Source organism: Trachurus japonicus, chromosome 9 (genome assembly GCF_045865225.1).
Source record: "Trachurus japonicus isolate A0001 chromosome 9, Traja_1.0".
NCBI classification, from domain to species: Eukaryota; Metazoa; Chordata; class Actinopteri; order Carangiformes; family Carangidae; genus Trachurus; species Trachurus japonicus.
The window spans coordinates 3,410,151-3,429,648 of record NC_140915.1 but is presented as its reverse complement, the minus strand read 5'-3'; the positions used below and the strand labels follow the sequence as shown (position 1 = coordinate 3,429,648).

The following is a 19,498-nucleotide window of genomic DNA, read 5'->3' as shown; positions in this document are numbered from 1 at the left end:
TCTGAAGCTTAAATCTTTTTTTTTTCTAACTTTGGCAAAGTATGAAATATGTTTCTATCTCCTGATATGAAATATGTCTTGAGTGTTGGATGTTTGGTCTGCTATATAGACTGATCATTTTTATCTTTCTATTGTTCTTATTCACCTGCCCAGGGACGACGGATGGAAAGTAGCTACTAGTAAAATAAATCCAGTACAAAGCTTTTCTCATCTCGAGACTAATGTTATTTAGTACATTGTCCCTGATACAAATAAACCTATTAACTAAACTAAATTTTATGTTATGTTATGTTATGTTATGTTATGTTATGTTACGTTACGTTACGTTACGTTACGTTACGTTATGTTATGTTATGTTATTCATGGTCAGTCGCAGACAGTCTGAGTGTTTCCTTGGTGACAGATGAGCTGGGTGCAGTTCCTCCTCCCTGCCGCCGGCGGCGCTGCAGCTGCTGCTCGGTGTGTTTACATGGTTAGCTTTAGCTTCTTTAGCTTCAGCTGCTGCTCGCTGTGTTTACATGGTTAGCTTTAGCTTTAGCTTCTTTAGCTTCAGCTGCTGCTCTCTGTGTTTACATGGTTAGCTTTAGCTTCTTTAGCTTCAGCTGCTGCTCGCTGTGTTTACATGGTTAGCTTTAGCTTCTTTAGCTTCAGCTGCTGCTCGCTGTGTTTACATGGTTAGCTTTAGCTTCTTTAGCTTCAGCTGCTGCTCGCTGTGTTTACATGGTTAGCTTTAGCTTTAGCTTCTTTAGCTTCAGCTGCTGCAGAGCGGTGAGACTGGACTGGACTCAACCACAGACTGGACCACGGAGACAGAACCAGGGTCAGAACATCTGGAACATCTGTGACAGGTTGTCTCTTTGTTCATCAGCTGTTTCCGGGACAAAACATCAGTTTGTCCCGTTTTACGGTCAAATAGCTGCTTCGTTCTGGTCTAGAAGGTTCATGTGCTTCTGTAGCTGTAGCTGTCTCTCTGTTTCTGTGTCCCTGTCTCTATCTCTCTCTGTCTGTCTGTCTCTCTGTCTCTCTGTCTCTGTCTCTCTGTCTCTGTCTCTCTGTCTGTGTCCCTGTCTCTATCTCTCTCTGTCTCTCTGTTTTCTCCCTGTCCATCACCAACCTGGTGGTGTTCTTGAGGCGGCAGCTCTGTAGCTACAACTAACAACTTTACTTTATTAGTTTATTTAGTCGGGACAGTGCATATTAATGGACAGTGAGTACTAGAGTACCACAGTAAATACACCGGATTCAGCACATGTTCTAAATGACATCCGTAGTCCCCAAAACAATACAACTATTAACATAAAGAGTCCAAAAAGACAGAGGACCAGTAGATAACATATTCATTCTTTATTTCAGACCCAAGGGGATCCATATCACCATAACAGAAAAGGTACAGTTACAGGGTTGGGCATGATTCTTTATATTGTAAAAAAAAATATATATATATATATATACTATATAAACTGGCTTGATTTATATCAATACAGTGGCTGTAGTCATATAAATCAACCATTGGTTTGAAACACATACATCCCAGATCCCAAACCACTCATCGATCATGTAAACAATCCTTAGTTGCAGCTCTAGATAATATATAGATAATATATATAATCTATTATTATCTAGAGCTGCAACTAAGGATTGTTTACATGATCGATGAATGGTTTGGGATCTGGGATGTATGTGTTTAAACCACAGTAAATGACTGTTATATGATCATTATTGTGAGGAATCTTCTGCACATACAGTAGCTATATATATATATATATATATATATATACATACAGTAGCTATGTGGCCTATGAAGATATTAGCTACATATTTAATATGGATGTTACAACTTTATTGTTTGGATCAAACAAGTAAACTCTCAGTTCCAAGAAGATTTTCACTTGTGTTAATACGACAAATTAAAAAGTGTCATTTAGAATGAAAATACTGTAAAAACACAACACAAGTGTCACCTTGGTTGTGTGGTTTTGTGTGTGTGATTGTGTTTGTTTCTTTCCTTCTTCCTGTTTAGGGTCAGTGTTGGTGAGCAGAGGTCAAAGGTCATCTGGTACCAGCCTTCCTCCTCCTCTTTATCTTCACCTTCATCTTCATCATCATGGTCAAACAGCAGCGGAGGAGCGACAGGTGAGGACTGGTCGCCATGGTGACTGATGCTGCTGGTTGTTCACAGTGAACTGTACATACACCACTTGACTCTCTGCTGCCGCCCTGTGGTCAGAGAGTGAAACTGCAGCTCTCCAGTCGTTTATATGAACTCATTCAACCTCCAACTCTGTTCATTCTGTTTAGTTTGGTGGGAAAACGGCCACTAAACAATAGTTATTCAAACACCAACCTTCTGGCTTTAAGAAACACTAAAAAAAAAAAAACAAGAAAGAAAATAGTTGTAGTCAGTCACAATTTTAAAGTAGAGAAAAGAAATATGGAATCACTCAATTCTGAGGAAAATATTATGGGATCACACCGGTAGCATCAAGATGGAAAACTTAAAGCAATTTGTTCTGAAAACAGAAAATTCATATTTCTTGAAATTTTAAACTTTCTTTCTTTTTTTGAGAGAGAGAAATGTTTTTCTTTCTTTTTTTTCTTTTTAGAAATTTTACCACTTTTTCTAGAATTTTTAAACTTTCCTTTCTTTTGAGAATTTTTTTTCTTTTTTTCAGAAATTTTACCACTTTTTCTAGAAATTTTAAATTTTCTTTTTTTTCGAGAGAGAAATATTTTTCTTTATTTTTCTTTATTTATTTTTTAGAAATTTTACCAATTTTTTGAGAATTTTTAAACTTTTTTTTTTTTTTGAGAAATTTATTTTTCTTTGTTTCTTGGAGAAATTTTCCCACTTTTTTCTAGAATTTTTAACTTTTTTTTTTTTTTTTTTAGAAATCTTTCCAAAAATTCAGACCATTGGCTCTAATTTGAACGTACATTGACTAAAAAAGCAACATTCGTCAATCTCAGAACAAATTTCTGGTGTTTGCTTCTAAACTTCGTCCAGTGGGGGTTGATACTTACTACTACACCGATAATTAAAGGTGATGAACCTACTGCTATGGTGAGAGGAGGATCTGACTAAATGTTGAACTGTCCCTTTAAAGGACCATATATACAGTGCTGCCCCCTTCTGGATTTCTTAGTTTTTTGCATCTGTCACAGTTAAATGTTGAAGATCATCATACACATATATACACATGATGTTTCTGTCTATCTATTCTGGTTGTCATGGTTACACTGGTCGTCATGCTCGGTCCTCTGTCCCTACAGGTGTTTCCTCCCTGCAGCAGGTCCCAGCGGGCCACAGGTTCGATTCCCTCCACCTCCTCCTCCTCCTCCTGCTCCTGCTGCTGCGGCTGCGGCTCCGCCCCCTGACAGGAAGTGGGCGGGGCCACAGACAGGAAGTGCAGACGGCAGCGGCACCACAGAAGAAGAAGAGGGAGACACGGGAGCGGACGGAGAGAAGAAGAAGAAGAGGGCCAGACTGGACGGGTCAGACAGGCGCCATGTTGTTGTTGTTGTTGTGTTGTTATATTGTTGTTGTTGTTGTTGAGTTGTGTCCTGTCCCCTCAGAGCCGAGGCGTCATGTGACCAACCAGGAAGTGGCGGCGGCTCCACAGGTGAGTTCAGAGAGAATTTTCAGTTGTCACTAATGCTATAGACTGATTCGGCGACGTCACCGGAAATCGAACGGCCGCCATTACTGCGGTGACAACTCGCAGTCAGGCAGCTGTTGGCTCTGTGCGCGAAGCGGGCATTTGAATGCAAGTGGACCTTTTCTCTTCCCTTTCTCTTCTGCGAACATGTCCAGGAAGGCTGGGAGGACATGTGCCGTCCTCGACTGCTCTAATATCAGCAAAACACAGCCCCTTACTTCAGGAGGAGTGTCCGTGTTTAGACCGTAACGTTACGTACAGCGTGTAGCAGCAGCAGCAGCAGCAGCAGCAGCAGCCGCCAGCGACGCAGTCACAGCTGACCTGTACAACCTGGCTACCCTCCCTTCTCACCGTTACCTTCACATCGTGTGGACAGTCTGTGAATGTCTCACTGATCCCTTCAATATGATGTGATCATGGTCGTCTAAAAGCCGGTGTAAAATATGTCCGACCCATCCGGAGCTCAGGTCATTTTGACCATAAATCAGAGACCTGTAATTGACGTTTTTTCTGATCATCGGAGGCCAGCTGGTCAATAAAATATTCTTGAATATCTAAAACAAAGCAAAAGTTGTTGTTGTTTTTATAATCTTATTCATGTAGCCTGTCCACATGATTAAATATCCCGCTGCTGGCTTGCTAACGTCAGCACGCATAACGTACCGGTATGTTATATCGTTTATGATACAGTCTCTTATCTCCCTGTTACTCTAATCTTTCCTGCTAATCGCTCAAACAAATGATTAATTCTTACATTAATATTGGTATTCATGTAAGATACCTTAATCAGTTACTGGGGGGGGGGGGGGCACTAAACATCACAAATGCAGCCTATTTATGATGCTGTCATAGAGAATCAGTTTACTATGACTGACACATGTCACCGCAGCAATGGCGCCGCCGCAAGATGGCGGCATACACAAAACGTTCTCCGAATTCGTCTATTCCATCAGGCACTTTAATGCTTTTTAAAAACAGTTGTACATCCTCATCTAGACATGTATCTATCTGTCCCATATTCAACTGACTCTCCAGAAGGAAAAATATGTTTCTCACTGACCCAAAAGAATAATAATAAAAAAGTGCGTGCCTTATTCCAAAAAGATATTGTTGCTACCCCTAATATTATATTACTGTTTATTGGAATCGTTTCACAGATCATATTGATTGGAAAAAAACTTGGATGCTTCCTAACAAGTTTTTAATTAAGGTTAAGGATGTTTCTTACAAAATCATACATAAATATTATCCAGCTAATCATTATATGCAAAAATGTAAAAAGGACATTAATATTAACTGCTCTTTCCGTAATTTGCATCCAGAAACAGTTGTTCATTTGTTCTGGCTTTGCTCTCACACGAAAAAAACTATGGGCAGACCTTAGCAAATGTATTATTGACTCTTTTACAATAGATTTTATTTTACTTTGGGAAAATGTTGTTTTTGGTTTCCATAATTATCCCAAGAAAGAAGGAAAATGTTACTTTTTAGTAAATCTGTTTTTATTTTTTGCAAAATTTCATATTCATAAAAGTACATTTTCTAAGAAAACCCCTTGCTTTTATGTTTTTCAAAAAGAAATCGGACTTTATTTTAAGCTAATCACCAAATCAGCAAATGAAAAGGCTTTAAAACCATAGACCTTTGTAATATGTATAACCTTGTTGTATAATGAACATCAGGTGCATGTTCTTTGTATTTTCATTGTATACTGTTCCCTGTATACTATTTGTACCTGTCAACTTCTTTTAAATGAAGCTGTTGATTTAAAAAAAAAAAATAGTGAAGCAGACAGTTAAAGCTAAAAAAAAAAAAAGAAAAAAAAAGGTGAGTTAAAGCAGAAGTAAGCGATCCGGTGGTTTTGTCTAATGCTGCGTTGCAGGCAGGCTTTTGAAACCGTAAATTACAGCTTCACGTCACAACTTACGACTTTGTAGACCCGTGTTTCAGTGATTGTTGTCGGAAGATACAACTATTTAAGACTTATATTAACACAAAAATATCGCTTACTTCTGCTTTAAGAGTTCACGTGCAGCAACAAGACGCTGCTGCTGCTGAACGGCCTCATTCACAGTGTGTGTGTGTTGTCAGACGGTGCCATGGCGACCAGAGCTCCGCCCCCCGACCAGCAGGAGGCAGCAGAGCACAGTGAGGTAAAACCAAAACACACCGACCAGTTGCTGCTGCAGCGTTGTCAGGGAAACGATCCGGTGTCAACTCGCTGTATTTTATTTTGAAAATGAACCGGGTGTTTAGTTTTGTGTCTGTGTACGACTTCCTGTCCTGTACGACCTGCTCACACATCGGCTAGAACTAAAACGTATTGGCTCTGCGTTGCTCTACCAGAAGCTTCCTTCATCAGCTGTTGTTAACATTTCCATGTTTCTCACATTTCTAACTATTGTATCGCTGACATACGTTTTTTTTTATATTTTTTTGAGAGAGAGAGAGAAAAATGTTTTTCTGTCTTTTCTTTTTGAAATTTTAAACTTTTTTGAGAGAGAATTTTTTTCTTTTTCTTTTTTTTTTTTTTAGAAATTTTATCACTTTTTCTAGAAATTTAAAATTGTCTTTCTTTTTGAGAGAGAGAAATGTTTTTCCTTTTTATTTTTTTTTATTATTTTTTTAGAAATTTTACCACTTTTTCTAGAATTTTTAAACTTTCTTTTTTTTGAGAGAGAGTGAACCACATGCGTCCACTCGCTCTTCAGTAGAGGATCATCTGGACATCTAGGAATCATCCTGTCTGTGTGTGTGTGTGTGTCTGACTCTGTGTGTGTGTGTGTGTGTGTGTGTGTGTCTGACTCTGTGTGTGTGTGTGTGTGTGTGTCTGACTCTGTGTGTGTGTGTGTGTGTGTGTGTGTGTGTGTGTGTGTCTGACTCTGTGTGTGTGTGTGTGTGTGTGTGTGTGCAGCTGCAGGCCGTGGGCTCTCTGACCGTCACCATCCAGCAGAGCAGCGAGAGCAGAGAGTTTGGAGCGGCCGACAGAGCAGCAGGACTCCACTGTCACGTCTGTAACCTCAGCTGTCGCTCTGCACAGGTCGACAACTCACTCTGCTGCACACGACACCGCAGACACACACTATTACACAAGGCTGCACATTCACCACGCTATGAGATAATAACACAACGTTACCACACAGAGTTGTTTTAGAGGGAAATTCATGCAAAACCACTGATGCGCGTTGCCTTCAGGGACAGTTTTTCATCATCAGTCTCTGTATTTCCCTCTAAAACAACTCTGTGTGGTAACGTTGTGTTATTATCTCATAGCGTGGTGAATGTGCAGCTCACAACTTGTCCACCAGAGCGTTGTGGAGTTGTTGGATTGTGTATTTGATGAGTTTGATGAGGGAAACCAAGAAATCCCATAATGAGCCTCCGTAAAACAGCTTGCACCGACAATTAAAGGTAACAAACCTACTGCTGCTATGACTATAGGGATTATGGTGATGGGCCAATTTGCCAAAATGTTGAACTATCCCTTTAATGTTACTTTTGTACTTAGCTGTGTGCCCTGATATAATAGTTGATATGAACATGCATGCAGGGAAAATTCAATAAATAATAGTTTTAAAAGAAAAAGGAAAGGTAAACAGCATATACTGGGAAACTTTCGTTAAAGGAATAGTTCACCAAAAAATGAAATTCAGTCATTGTTGGCTCACCCTCATGCTGATGAATACTCTGGAGTAGTTTTTTATTCCTCAAAGTCGCAGTAGTTTGTTTATTCGATCTTGTGCAGAAATTGTTTACAGTTGAGCATCAATCACAGTCGGTCAACCTTCCATAATACAATCCTTAGGTCAACTAGTTCATAAATAGATCTAAAAGGTGCAGGCTGAAGCTATCCAGCTTATAAATGCTGTCTACTACCCTTTAATTCATTATTTAGGTAAGTCCATTAGAGCTCTTCATGGTTTCAGAGTCATAGAAAGAAACGAGTATCCGATTATTAACAAATGAAGCCAAAAAATGAAATAAATGAATAAATAAACAATATTACAGTTGCAATCAAAACCCAATTAATCAATCCTGTTTATAGCTTTCTATCGTACTATGTATTAATCTACTTTTAAAGGTCATCTGGAGACCCGGGAGGCCGGTTCCTAGTCCAACCACAACTTTATATGAGAGTAATAGGGTCCGACACAAAAACGTCCATAAAACTACACAACAACCCTTTAATATTCCTCCACACTGCTCGTCCACTGCAATCCAAGTGTCCTGAAGGGAGATAGTCCAGAGTTCACTGGAAACTACCTCATTTAAGACATTTTTACAGCCTAAACAGCCCTGGATTCTGGACTAAAATCAATATCCACACTGGCTTTGTTAAAAAAAACAACTGAAAAAAATATTTTTTTAGTTAGTTATGATTTGTAACATTTCTGGATCTGTCAATTTGCACCTTTAATTAAATTAATTAAAAAAAAAAGTTCTCATTACGTACATTTTCTTTTTAATTTTTTTAATTAATTCAGTATCTTTCATTTTTCTATGTTAATTTGTCTTTCTTTCTTTTCTATTTTTTATGTTATGAATTTCTGTATTATCTTCTTACTTTGAAGACCACCGCTGTCGTTGTTTTTTTTACATAGGGGAGGTATTTTTTATCAGCCTGTTTTGGGTTCCATCTCTCCTGCACAATGTTTAATTTTACTATTTTCATTGTTTATGCAGGTTATATATATAATGTGCAAATAAAAACTAAACTAAACTACTAAGACTATCTCCCTTCAGGACTCTTGGATTGCAGTGGATGAGCAGTGTGGAGGAAGATTAAATGGTTGTTGTGTAGTTTTATGGACGTTTTTACTCTCATATAAAGTTGTGGTTGGACTAGGAACTGGCCTCCCGGGTCTCCAGATGACCTTTGAGGAATAAAAAACTACTCCAGAGTATTCATCAGCATGAGGGGGAGGCAATAATGACTCATGAATTTCATTTTTTGGTGAACTATTCCTTTAAAGTCATTTGACCTAATGTAACAGTGAACTGGCAGGAAGTTAAATGTTAGTGTATCATTTGTAAAAGGAAAAAGGATAAAAACAAACCTAAACATCTGGTCTAGATGACGATCAATGACTTGAACACTTCACACAAACATTAATAGATACTTTATATCATTTGTGTTTATAATTATTAATTTAATTCAATTTTGACTGTATTTATTTATTTAGTTTTAGATGCATTACCGTATACATTTAGTTATAATATACTTTACATTATTTAGTTTTATACATTGGATACATTTACCTTATTTAGTTTTATACTTTACATTATTTAGTTTTATACATTGGATACATTTACCTTATTTAGTTTTATACTTTACATTATTTAGTTTTATACATTGGATACATTTACCTTATTTAGTTTTATACTTTACACATTTAGTTTTATACATAGCATACATTTACCTTATTTAGTTTTATACTTTACACATTTAGTTTTATACATAGCATACATTTACCTTATTTAGTTTTATACTTTACATTATTTAGTTTTATACATTGGATACATTTACCTTATTTAGTTTTATACTTTACATGACTTAGTTTTATACATAGCATACATTTACCTTATTTAGTTTTATACTTTACACATTTAGTTTTATACATAGCATACATTTACCTTATTACATAGCATACATTTACCTTATTTAGTTTTATACTTTACATGACTTAGTTTTATACATAGCATACATTTACCTTATTTAGTTTTATACTTTACATTATTTAGTTTTATACATTGGATACATTTACCTTATTTAGTTTTATACTTTACATGACTTAGTTTTATACATAGCATACATTTACCTTATTTAGTTTTATACTTTACATTATTTAGTTTTATACATAGCATACATTTACCTTATTTAGTTTTATACTTTACACATTTAGTTTTATACATAGCATACATTTACCTTATTTAGTTTTATACTTTACATGACTTAGTTTTATACATAGCATACATTTACCTTATTTAGTTTTATACTTTACACATTTAGTTTTATACATAGCATACATTTACCTTATTTAGTTTTATACTTTACATTATTTAGTTTTATTTTCGCATCATAAGACGGTGAGTTTTCACAAAATGAGACTTTAATTTATTAATTTATATATTTGTTTTTACACATTCATAGTGTTGTGACATTGATTAATGCAAAATAATGTGTGTGTGTGTGTGTGTGTGTGTGTGTGTGTGTGTGTGTGTGTGTGTGTGTGTGTGTGTGTGTGTGTGTGTGTGTGTGTGTGTGTGTGTGTGTGTGTGTGTGTGTGTGTGTGTGTGTGTGTGTGTGTGTGTGTGTGTGTGTGTGTGTGTGTGTGTGTGTGTGTGTGTGTGTGTGTGCGCGCGTGTGTGTGTGTGTCTGTGTGTGTGTGTGGCAGGTGTTTCATGAACACATGTCGGGAGCAGAGCACGTGAAGAAGCTGCAGGAGATCACACACTCCATCTGCCTCAACACACACACGCTGCAGGACAGGTGAGGACACACACACACACACACACACACACACACTCAGGCTCTGATTGGCTCTCTCCTCTAGGGGGCGTCGGCCTGAGCCGCGGCGCTGGTGCGACACCTGTCGGACTCACTTCAGCGGTGACATCATCATCCATCGACGGACCAAACAGCACAAGGTGAGAGCTGCTACACTCTGACACAGACTTAAAGGGATAGTTCAACATTTTGTCTTATTGGCCCCATCACCATAATCCCTATAGTCATAGCAGTAGGTTCGTTACCTTTAATTGTCGGTGCAAGCTGTTTTTAGAACGGCGGAGCAAAGCTGTGAGCTGCTCAGAGCTACGCTACGGAGGCTCATTATGGGATTTCTTGGTTTCCCTCATCAAACTCATCAAATACACAATCCAACAACTCCACAACGCTCTGGTGGACAAGTTGTGAGGACAGGACTGGACTCTGCTGTCCATTTACATCTCAAGGAGAAAGCCCACTCCTTTGAGGACAGCAATGTCCAAATCCTAGACAGAGAGGACAGATGGTTTGAAAGAGGAGTTAAAGAAGCCATTTATGTAAAAGTAGAGAAACCATCCCTCAACAGGGGAGGTGGCCTGAGACACCACCTATCTCCAATTTACAATGCTGCCCTTTCATCCCTTCCCAGGAGATTCAACAATCTAGCCTCAAAGAACAACCACTGTTCACAAGTGGCAAGTGACTCCAACGACTGTCGTTATAACAACATAGGGCACTAACGAAGTCGAAACCAACCTTCCATCAAAGACAGTCATTTAAACGACTGTCGTTATAACAACATAGGGCACTAACGAAGTCGAAACCAACCTTCCATCAAAGACAGTCATTTAAACGACTGTCGTTATAACAACATAGGGCACTAACGAAGTCGAAACCAACTTTCCATCAAAGACAGTCATTTAAACGACTGTCGTTATAACAACATAGGGCACTAACGAAGTCGAAACCAACTTTCCATCAAAGACAGTCATTTAAACGACTGTCGTTATAACAACATAGGGCACTAACGAAGTCGAAACCAACCTTCCATCAAAGACAGTCATTTAAACGACTGTCGTTATAACAACATAGGGCACTAACGAAGTCGAAACCAACTTTCCATCAAAGACAGTCATTTAAACGACTGTCGTTATAACAACATAGGGCACTAACGAAGTCGAAACCAACTTTCCATCAAAGACAGTCATTTAAACGACTGTCGTTATAACAACATAGGGCACTAACGAAGTCGAAACCAACTTTCCATCAAAGACAGTCATTTAAACGACTGTCGTTATAACAACATAGGGCACTAACGAAGTCGAAACCAACTTTCCATCAAAGACAGTCCTTTAAACGACTGTCGTTATAACAACATAGGGCACTAACGAAGTCGAAACCAACTTTCCATCAAAGACAGTCATTTAAACGACTGTCGTTATAACAACATAGGGCACTAACGAAGTCGAAACCAACTTTCCATCAAAGACAGTCATTTAAACGACTGTCGTTATAACAACATAGGGCACTAACGAAGTCGAAACCAACTTTCCATCAAAGACAGTCATTTAAAACGACTGTCGTTATAACAACATAGGGCACTAACGAAGTCGAAACCAACTTTCCATCAAAGACAGTAATTTAAACGACTGTCGTTATAAACAACATAGGGCACTAACGAAGTCGAAACCAACTTTCCATCAAAGACAGTCATTTAAACGACTGTCGTTATAACAACATAGGGCACTAACGAAGTCGAAACCAACTTTCCATCAAAGACAGTCCTTTAAACGACTGTCGTTATAACAACATAGGGCACTAACGAAGTCGAAACCAACTTTCCATCAAAGACAGTCATTTAAACGACTGTCGTTATAACAACATAGGGCACTAACGAAGTCGAAACCAACTTTCCATCAAAGACAGTCATTTAAACGACTGTCGTTATAACAACATAGGGCACTAACGAAGTCGAAACCAACTTTCCATCAAAGACAGTCATTTAAACGACTGTCGTTATAACAACATAGGGCACTAACGAAGTCGAAACCAACTTTCCATCAAAGACAGTCATTTAAACGACTGTCGTTATAACAACATAGGGCACTAACGAAGTCGAAACCAACTTTCCATCAAAGACAGTCATTTAAACGACTGTCGTTATAACAACATAGGGCACTAACGAAGTCGAAACCAACTTTCCATCAAAGACAGTCCTTTAAACGACTGTCGTTATAACAACATAGGGCACTAACGAAGTCGAAACCAACTTTCCATCAAAGACAGTCCTTTAAACGACTGTCGTTGGCACTTGGAGCACAAAAGGGAACCAGTGACATCATCACCCTTGTGAACGCCCACACAAGAGGTTAAATAGTGAGTCTCCACACCAGATAGTTGGACCAGTCCCAGCCTGGTCAGATGCTACATGAACTGATGAAGCCTCTTGGATGAGAGGTGAAACGTCTTCCTAGACAAATAACTAAGTCCAGTTGCTTTCGATTTAACCTCCTTTGAAAAAAAAAGTGTTGTCTTAGAGGGAAATACAGAGACTGTTGATGAAAAACTGTCCCTGAAGGCAACGCGCATCAGCTGTTATAAATACATTTTTAAAAAAAACTTCTGCATAATTTATTATTTAAGTAAATGCAATGTGCTTGTGTGTGTGTGTGTGGTGTGTGTGTGTGTGTGTGTGTGTGTGTGTGTGTGTGTGTGTGCGTGTGTGTGCGTGTGTGTGTGTGTGTGTATGTGTGTGTGTGTGTGTGTGTGTGTGTGTGTGTGTGTGTCCAGATGTGTAAGCAGCTGTGCCGGCCCTTCTGCCCCGTGTGCCGACGCCACTTCAGGACGCCCAGGAAGTTTGTGGAGCACATGAAGTCTCCGGAGCACAAGCAGCAGGTCGGCCAGCAGGAAGCCCCGCCCCCAGCCTCACAGCCGACCAATCAGAGGCAGCGTCCGGCCGTGATGTCACAGTCTGTCTGTCTCCTCTCAGGTGCAGCTGCAGGAGGCGCAGGAGGAGGAGCTGATCACCGTGGACGCTGTGGGCTGCTTCCAGGAGGAGGAGGAGGAGGAGGAGGAAGAGGAGGAAGAGGCAGAAGCTGCTGATGATGATGAAGAGGAGGAGGAGGAAGAGGACGTAGGAGAACAGGTGATGGAGGTGACAAACATCCACCTGTGACTGATATTTGTCTTATTTCTTATCAAAATGTCTCATTTCTAGTCAAAACTAATCTCTTTCCACTTAAAATAAGACTCATCACCTAAAAATTAACTTGTTTTTAGATCATTTTCACTTGTTTCAAACTAATTTTTACTTGAAATAAGTAGAAAAATCTGCCAGTGAAAGTAAGTTTTTTGTGTTTGTAATAAGAAAGAAAAACTTGCTCCACTATCAGATTTTTCTACTTATTTCAAGTGAAAATCTGCTTGAAAGAAGTAAAAAGTGTCTAAAAACAAGCTGCTTTTTATGTGATGAGTCTTATTTTAAGTAGAATGAGATTTGTTTTGACTAGAAATAAGACAAATATTCTTGGTAAGATTTTTGAGTTTTTGCAGTGAACAAGGTTTATTGTTAAAATCTGAATCTACTCCCCATGAATATATTAGTATAAGTGTATAATCACTATAATGTGTCGGTTTTACCAACATTTTACACACTGGACCCTTAAAGGGATACGCCAACTTTTTTTTTTTTCGTGTCTTGCCTCACTCCCGAGTCCATGACCAGCAGACAGACACCATCCTTTCCACATCATACAAAGACAAATGAACACACTTTTTCCGATAATTATGACACCAGGAATCAAATGGAAAGGTCACTGAGATGGTGAAACCACTCTCTATCAGAGAAAAATGAACTCTCCAGTAGTATTTTAGTATAAATTACTCAAAAAAAGTTCAGAAATGTTTTTTCAGTCCATAATTTCTCCCTTTTAATCATTCCGGTTGGTGCTGTCTTTTAGACCGATGGAAAGCCTGATTAGTCACCTTTCCAACGAGGTACAACTTGTAACGGCTGTGCATTCATGGAATGAGCAACAAACACTACAAAAATTCAAAATCTTACCAAGAATATTTGTCTTATTTCTAGTCAAAACAAATCTCATTCTACTTAAAATAAGACTCATCACATTAAAAGCAGTTTGTTTTTAGACACTTTTTACTTCTTTCAAGCAGATTTTCACTTGAAATAAGTAGAAAAATCTGACAGTGGAGCAAGTTTTTCTTTCTTATTACAAACACAAAAAACTTACTTTCACTGGCAGATTTTTCTACTTATTTCAAGTGAAAATGTGTTTGAAACAAGTGAAAATGATCTAAAAACAAGTTAATTTTTAGGTGATGATTCTTATTTTAAGTGGAAAGAGGTTAGTTTTGACTAGAAATGAGACATTTTGACAAGAAATAAGACAAATATTCTTGGAAAGATTTTGAGTTTTTGCAGTGAAGGGAGAAATTATGGACTGAAAAAACATTTCCGAACTTTTTTTGAGTAATTTATACTAAAATACTAGTGGAGAGTTCATTTTTCTCTGATAAAGATAAAGAGTGGTTTCACCATCTCAGTGACCTTTATATTTATATCAGATTATCTACGACCGAATCACACCATAATGTTGTAATGTTGTGTGTGTGTGTGTGTGTTGCAGGCGGCCGACACGCAGCAGTACGACCCTCTCTGTTCATACGGTACGTTGGTTCACCGTGCAGTAGGGATGGGCATGATTAATCGATGATCGATTATTGATCGTTAAGAATTTTATCGATCACGGAAAATTTTTATCGATTTATTATAAGGGATCATGTAGAGGGCAGAGGTTGTCATGGAGAAATAAACCACGGGTTTATTTTTTCATAACAACCAATAAACTCTATAAAAGTATTATTATACAGGCCTGTTATTATTATTACACAGTTTAAGAGTAAAATGATTCATTAAATATGACGGGGCGCTTGTGTCGCGGACGTGAGCTGTGACACCGTGGCTCCGCCCGCTCTGATCAGCAGGTTTGGTTTCCAGCAGCCTCCACTCTCTCTGTAAGTTACAAGTTACAAGTCATTTATCTAACATCACAATTAGTCCGAAGCTGTTTAACGACGGTTAAAATGAAACTGAAGGTAAATATCCTGCAGAGTTAGTTTCTCTTTTCTGTGCTCCTGATCAGAGCGCCGCTCCGCCGTGTTGGCCACAGAAAAAACAATAAAACCATAAAACACAGCTTTCACAGTTTGAAAGTGCTTGTGATTGTTTTGTACAAGAGCAGCCAAACACGAGGCTGAAGAGAGAGGGACAGCAGAGCTGCTCTGACGGCTCAGAGCTGCTCTGACAGCTCAGCTGCAGGTGAACCAGGCGGCGCAACAACGCTTTTTATTTTTTTTTACCTATATGATGCCGGCACCGTCACCGTCCCTACAGGTGAAGCACAAGCACACAGACCTCCGTGTACGTTGTTGTCTGACCTTCTTCCTTCACGGGGACTGCCCTGGATCACTGGCACACGCCACAGCCGCACGCATTTAGAAAAAAACAAATTATGATTATGAATATGAATATTACCGATTAATCGATAATTGATCGTTAATTTTCCCGAAGATCGATCAAAAAGATTTCTTCAAATGCCCATCCCTACCGTGCAGGTTACCATGACAACCAGCAGCGTCAGGTCAGATCACCAGGCCTGACAGTGGTGTGTGTGTGTGTGTGTGTGTGTGTGTGTGTGTAGGAAGCAGCTTCGTGGTTCCTGTCTCTGGCTTCCTGTGTCGACTCTGCAACAAGTTCTTTGAGAACGAAACGACAGCGCGACACACACACTGTAGGACACGCACACACTACCTCAACCTGCAGGTAACACACACACACACACACACACACACACACCTTCAGTCTCTCACACACAGCTGAATGAGTGTGTGTGTGTGTGTGTGTGTGTGTGTTCCAGAGAGCTCAGAGAGACGGACAGACGACCAGCTGACCTCTGACCTCCACCGTGTCCCAGCATGCACCTGTGCGTCCAGGTGATGATGTCATCGTGAGCCGCAGCACCGTGACGTCCCCCACTGGTTTTGGGGAGTCGTTTTTGTGACTCCAACATGGCGGCCTGAACAGCGCCATGTTGGATTGGCCGGCCGAGGCCCCGCCCACTGGCCTCTAGCAGCTGTCCACGGAGCTGCTGGGACCTGTCACTCAACGTCTCCGCGCCCTGATTGGTCAGAGTTTTTAGCTGCAATGTGTTGATCAGGTCAAATGTGTCATAACATCAGTAAAACAGTAGCCATGTTTCCATCCAAAGTGATTAGAATTACTGGGAAATGCGCATTAAAAGAAATTCGAATCATGTGTGTTTCCATCTACGGACTTTGCCCCCCCCCCTCCCCGGCCGGACGGGCGGACGGACTGATTTGAACACATTAGCGCGATTTAGCGCATATGTTTATTACCGTCATAACGCGACCCGTGTGTGTGTGTGGGGGAGAGAGAGAGAGAGAGAGAGAGACTTTATTAATGATAAACTCTGGATTCGCTGGTTGATCAGTTTGGTTTTTACTGAGGAGGAACTATGAAGAACTGTGCAGTAATCACATATGAAGGTGTGTGGGGGCTTTTATTTTGCCGTGGCGATGCGCCACAATTAATTAAAGCAGATAACAGCGGCACGGCCGTTTCGGCTAATGCTGCGTTCAAGGCAGGCTTTTGAAACCGTAAGTTACAGCTTCAAGTCACAACTACGACTTGGTAGCGTTCCAGGTAACCCGTAGCTCGTGTTTTTACCGTCCTGTTGTCTGTGAAAGTTCCCTATAACGGCCACTCGTAACTTCCGACCCGTGAACTCGTACCAGATCGAACTGGTATGACTTCACAGGAAGGAAAAACACAAAGTACGAGTTTCCTTGAACGCACCATGAGTTAGCAGCCCCCGCCCTTGTCAGGCATCAATTGGTCCTCGTGCTACGTCACCACATTCACGCGCATCCCTTGGCTGCACACACAGCCCTTCATGCCGTTCTCTCCCCTCATTGGATAACACTTGTATCCCACAAGGAAAATTTTCTCCTCGGGTTACAGCAGAGCAGAGTGACGGAGAGACTCGTGTTTAGGCTGAAATACTTCATGTAAGTGATTGCTGACGGAAAATAGGACTATTTAGGACTTATATTAACAAAAACATTCCACTGATATCTGCTTTAATTGTTGTGTGACAGCGGAAACCCTGATGTTGTCTTGTGAGTGAACTGCAACATGGGAGCAGACGGGGTGAAAGTGGCTACGTCACACTTGATTCGCATACAGCTGTTTCCATCCCATTCCAATCAACCAAACCCGGCCATAGCAGCGTATTTCATTTTGTGTGAATCAGGGGATTTTAATGCGAATCACGGCGTTTCCATCATCATTTTCTGATGCGATACATCTGGATGATCTAAACAGCTGATGGAAACGCACCTACTGTTTCTACAGACTAGAGACATGAAGTGATGAGTCTAGGGTGAGTAGGTGGCAGCTCGCTGTGTTTGGTTTATTTTTCCTCTTTGTTCTAATAAATGTTGTTGTTTCCCAGCACAGACTCGGGGGATTAAAACCCAGAGTTTTATTCTTTCTTCTAAACTGACAAAAAAGTTAGAAGATGTTCTTTTCCCTTTACAGATTTTGACTGTCAACCTGCAACCTTCCTGTCAAACTAGTGATACAGAGAAGTCGAGCTCTCAGACTAAATCCTTTTAAAGGTTTTTCAGTCCCATCATCTGGCAGCAGCACAGCAGAGAAACATTTTGAAATGATTAAACAATTATTATTATTATGACCTATTAGGACATTTAGAAACGAGTCTGCCCTAGTTGCCTGGTTCAGAAACACTTTGGATACACTGATTTGTATGAGTTTTATAAAATGATTGTTTTTTTATACAAACAAAATGACAAACACAGTTGCAAATGAAATGTTTCATTTAATTTCACAAAGTCTTTGTGAATGTTTACAAAGAGACACATAGAAGAATAAGAATGAGATATATATTTTTAAAAGATTAGATTGAATCTCTTTTCTGTGATGGCACCAGGGCCGTTGCTAGGAATTCTGGGCCCCCTTAAAGAATACTAAAGTGGGCCCCTCCCCCTAACTTTTCTCAAACTAAAACTCAAGTATCTTAGCAAGAATATTTGTCTTATTTCTAGTCAAAATGTCATTTCTAGTCAAAACAAATCTCATTCTACTTAAAATAAGACTCATCATATTAAAAGCAGCTTGTTTTTAGACACTTTTTACTTCTTTCAAGCAGATTTTCACTTGGAATAAGTAGAAATAATCTGATAGTGGAGCAAGTTTTTCTTTCTTATTACAAGCACAAAAAACTTACTTTCACTGGCAGATTTTTCTACTTATTTCAAGTGAAAATTAGTTTGAAACAAGTGAAAATGATCTAAAAACAAGTTAATTTTTAGGTAATGAGTCTTATTTTAAGTGGAAAGAGATTAGTTTTGACTAGAAATGAGACATTTGGACAAGAAATAAGACAAATATTCTTGGAAAGATGTAGAGTTTTTACAGTGTACTATGAGTATTAGTCAGGGTCTTACGCAGAATAAATCAGTCATACAAAGATTAGACTACTGGGGTTTTTTATGGGCCCCACTGGGCGCTGCAGGGGCCCCTAGAGTTACCATCACCTTTCTCCCCTAGACAACGGCCCTGCTTCACATCAGGATTTTCAAACCATTAGAAAACCTTAAAGAAAATACTGTATGAAAGTCTTGTTTTGCTCAGTCATGCATTCATTCTATTCATCATGAATCTGTTGTGTAAGTGAGATATGATCGAGAGGCCACTGCAGCGTACAGCTCGGATTTTCAGACTTTTCCAGAGTCGGCCATGAAAGCCTCGATCTCCTCCACGGTGCGAGGGACACAGGTCAGCACCTCGATGCCGTTCGCTGTCACTGCTATGTTTTCCTCGATCCGGACCTGCACACATGAGTGAAACCGTGGTCGGTTAAACATGTTGGAATTAAAGAGAGAGATGGTACAAAGCAAACTCAGTCTGAAACACACATAAAAACTTCTTTTGCTCAACATGGTGGACCAAATGTCATGAGTTTGTCACCTGATCCTGTTAGATATCTGTGTTCAATTGTGTGAATTTGGGAATTGGTGCCAAAAACATGTTTTTCACAAGTCAGTAATAGGGATGTCACGATTATACATTTTCTTGGTACGATTATTGTCAGAGAAATAATCACGGTGTTAACGATTACCACGATTATTATACATTCATTAATTTCACAACACTATGAATGTGTAAAATCAAATTCAGTCAAAATATAATTACATTACTCATTGTTTACACAAAATATTTCAAGTATCTATT

General features: G+C 39.3%; 2 protein-coding genes across 5 annotated transcripts in view; one reads left to right on the top strand and one right to left on the bottom strand.

The window, feature by feature from the left end:
• The first annotated feature begins 550 nt into the window (after nucleotides 1–550).
• On the top strand, nucleotides 551–16,400 carry ciz1b (cdkn1a interacting zinc finger protein 1b). Of its 4 annotated transcripts, none has more exons than XM_085785740.1 (13): nucleotides 551–820; nucleotides 2,021–2,133; nucleotides 3,271–3,492; nucleotides 3,574–3,620; nucleotides 5,748–5,809; nucleotides 6,571–6,696; nucleotides 10,052–10,146; nucleotides 10,211–10,304; nucleotides 12,934–13,038; nucleotides 13,130–13,297; nucleotides 14,790–14,829; nucleotides 15,864–15,985; nucleotides 16,080–16,400. In XM_085785740.1, exons 2-13 carry the CDS (start codon nucleotides 2,105–2,107, stop codon nucleotides 16,110–16,112), a joined length of 1,143 nt encoding a protein of 380 aa, XP_085641866.1. In that variant the 5' UTR covers nucleotides 551–820; nucleotides 2,021–2,104; the 3' UTR covers nucleotides 16,113–16,400. The 4 variants fall into 4 exon arrangements, with proteins under 4 accessions (XP_085641866.1, XP_085641868.1, XP_085641869.1 ...); XM_085785742.1 differs by having other exon boundaries at nucleotides 552–820; nucleotides 13,130–13,288; XM_085785743.1 differs by having other exon boundaries at nucleotides 560–820; nucleotides 13,133–13,288; nucleotides 16,080–16,392.
• A 2,581-nt stretch (nucleotides 16,401–18,981) lies between these two features.
• The window catches only part of LOC146980635 (xaa-Pro dipeptidase-like), a 28,401-nt gene continuing 27,884 nt past the window's right edge, over nucleotides 18,982–19,498 (bottom strand). Inside the window, exon 15 of the mRNA XM_085787917.1 lies at nucleotides 18,982–19,095. Coding sequence (XP_085644043.1) covers nucleotides 18,982–19,095 — 114 coding nt within the window. The remainder of the gene's footprint in view (nucleotides 19,096–19,498) is intronic.

Excerpts from the sequence above, each read along its gene's own strand:
- ciz1b (XM_085785740.1), top strand. The coding sequence starts at position 2,105 with ATGGTCAAACAGCAGCGGAGGAGCGACAG. Across the intron at positions 6,697-10,051 it reads TCAGCTGTCGCTCTGCACAG|GTGTTTCATGAACACATGTC; the intron begins GTCGACAACTCA and ends TGTGTGTGGCAG. Across the intron at positions 13,298-14,789 it reads TAGGAGAACAGGTGATGGAG|GCGGCCGACACGCAGCAGTA; the intron begins GTGACAAACATC and ends TGTGTGTTGCAG.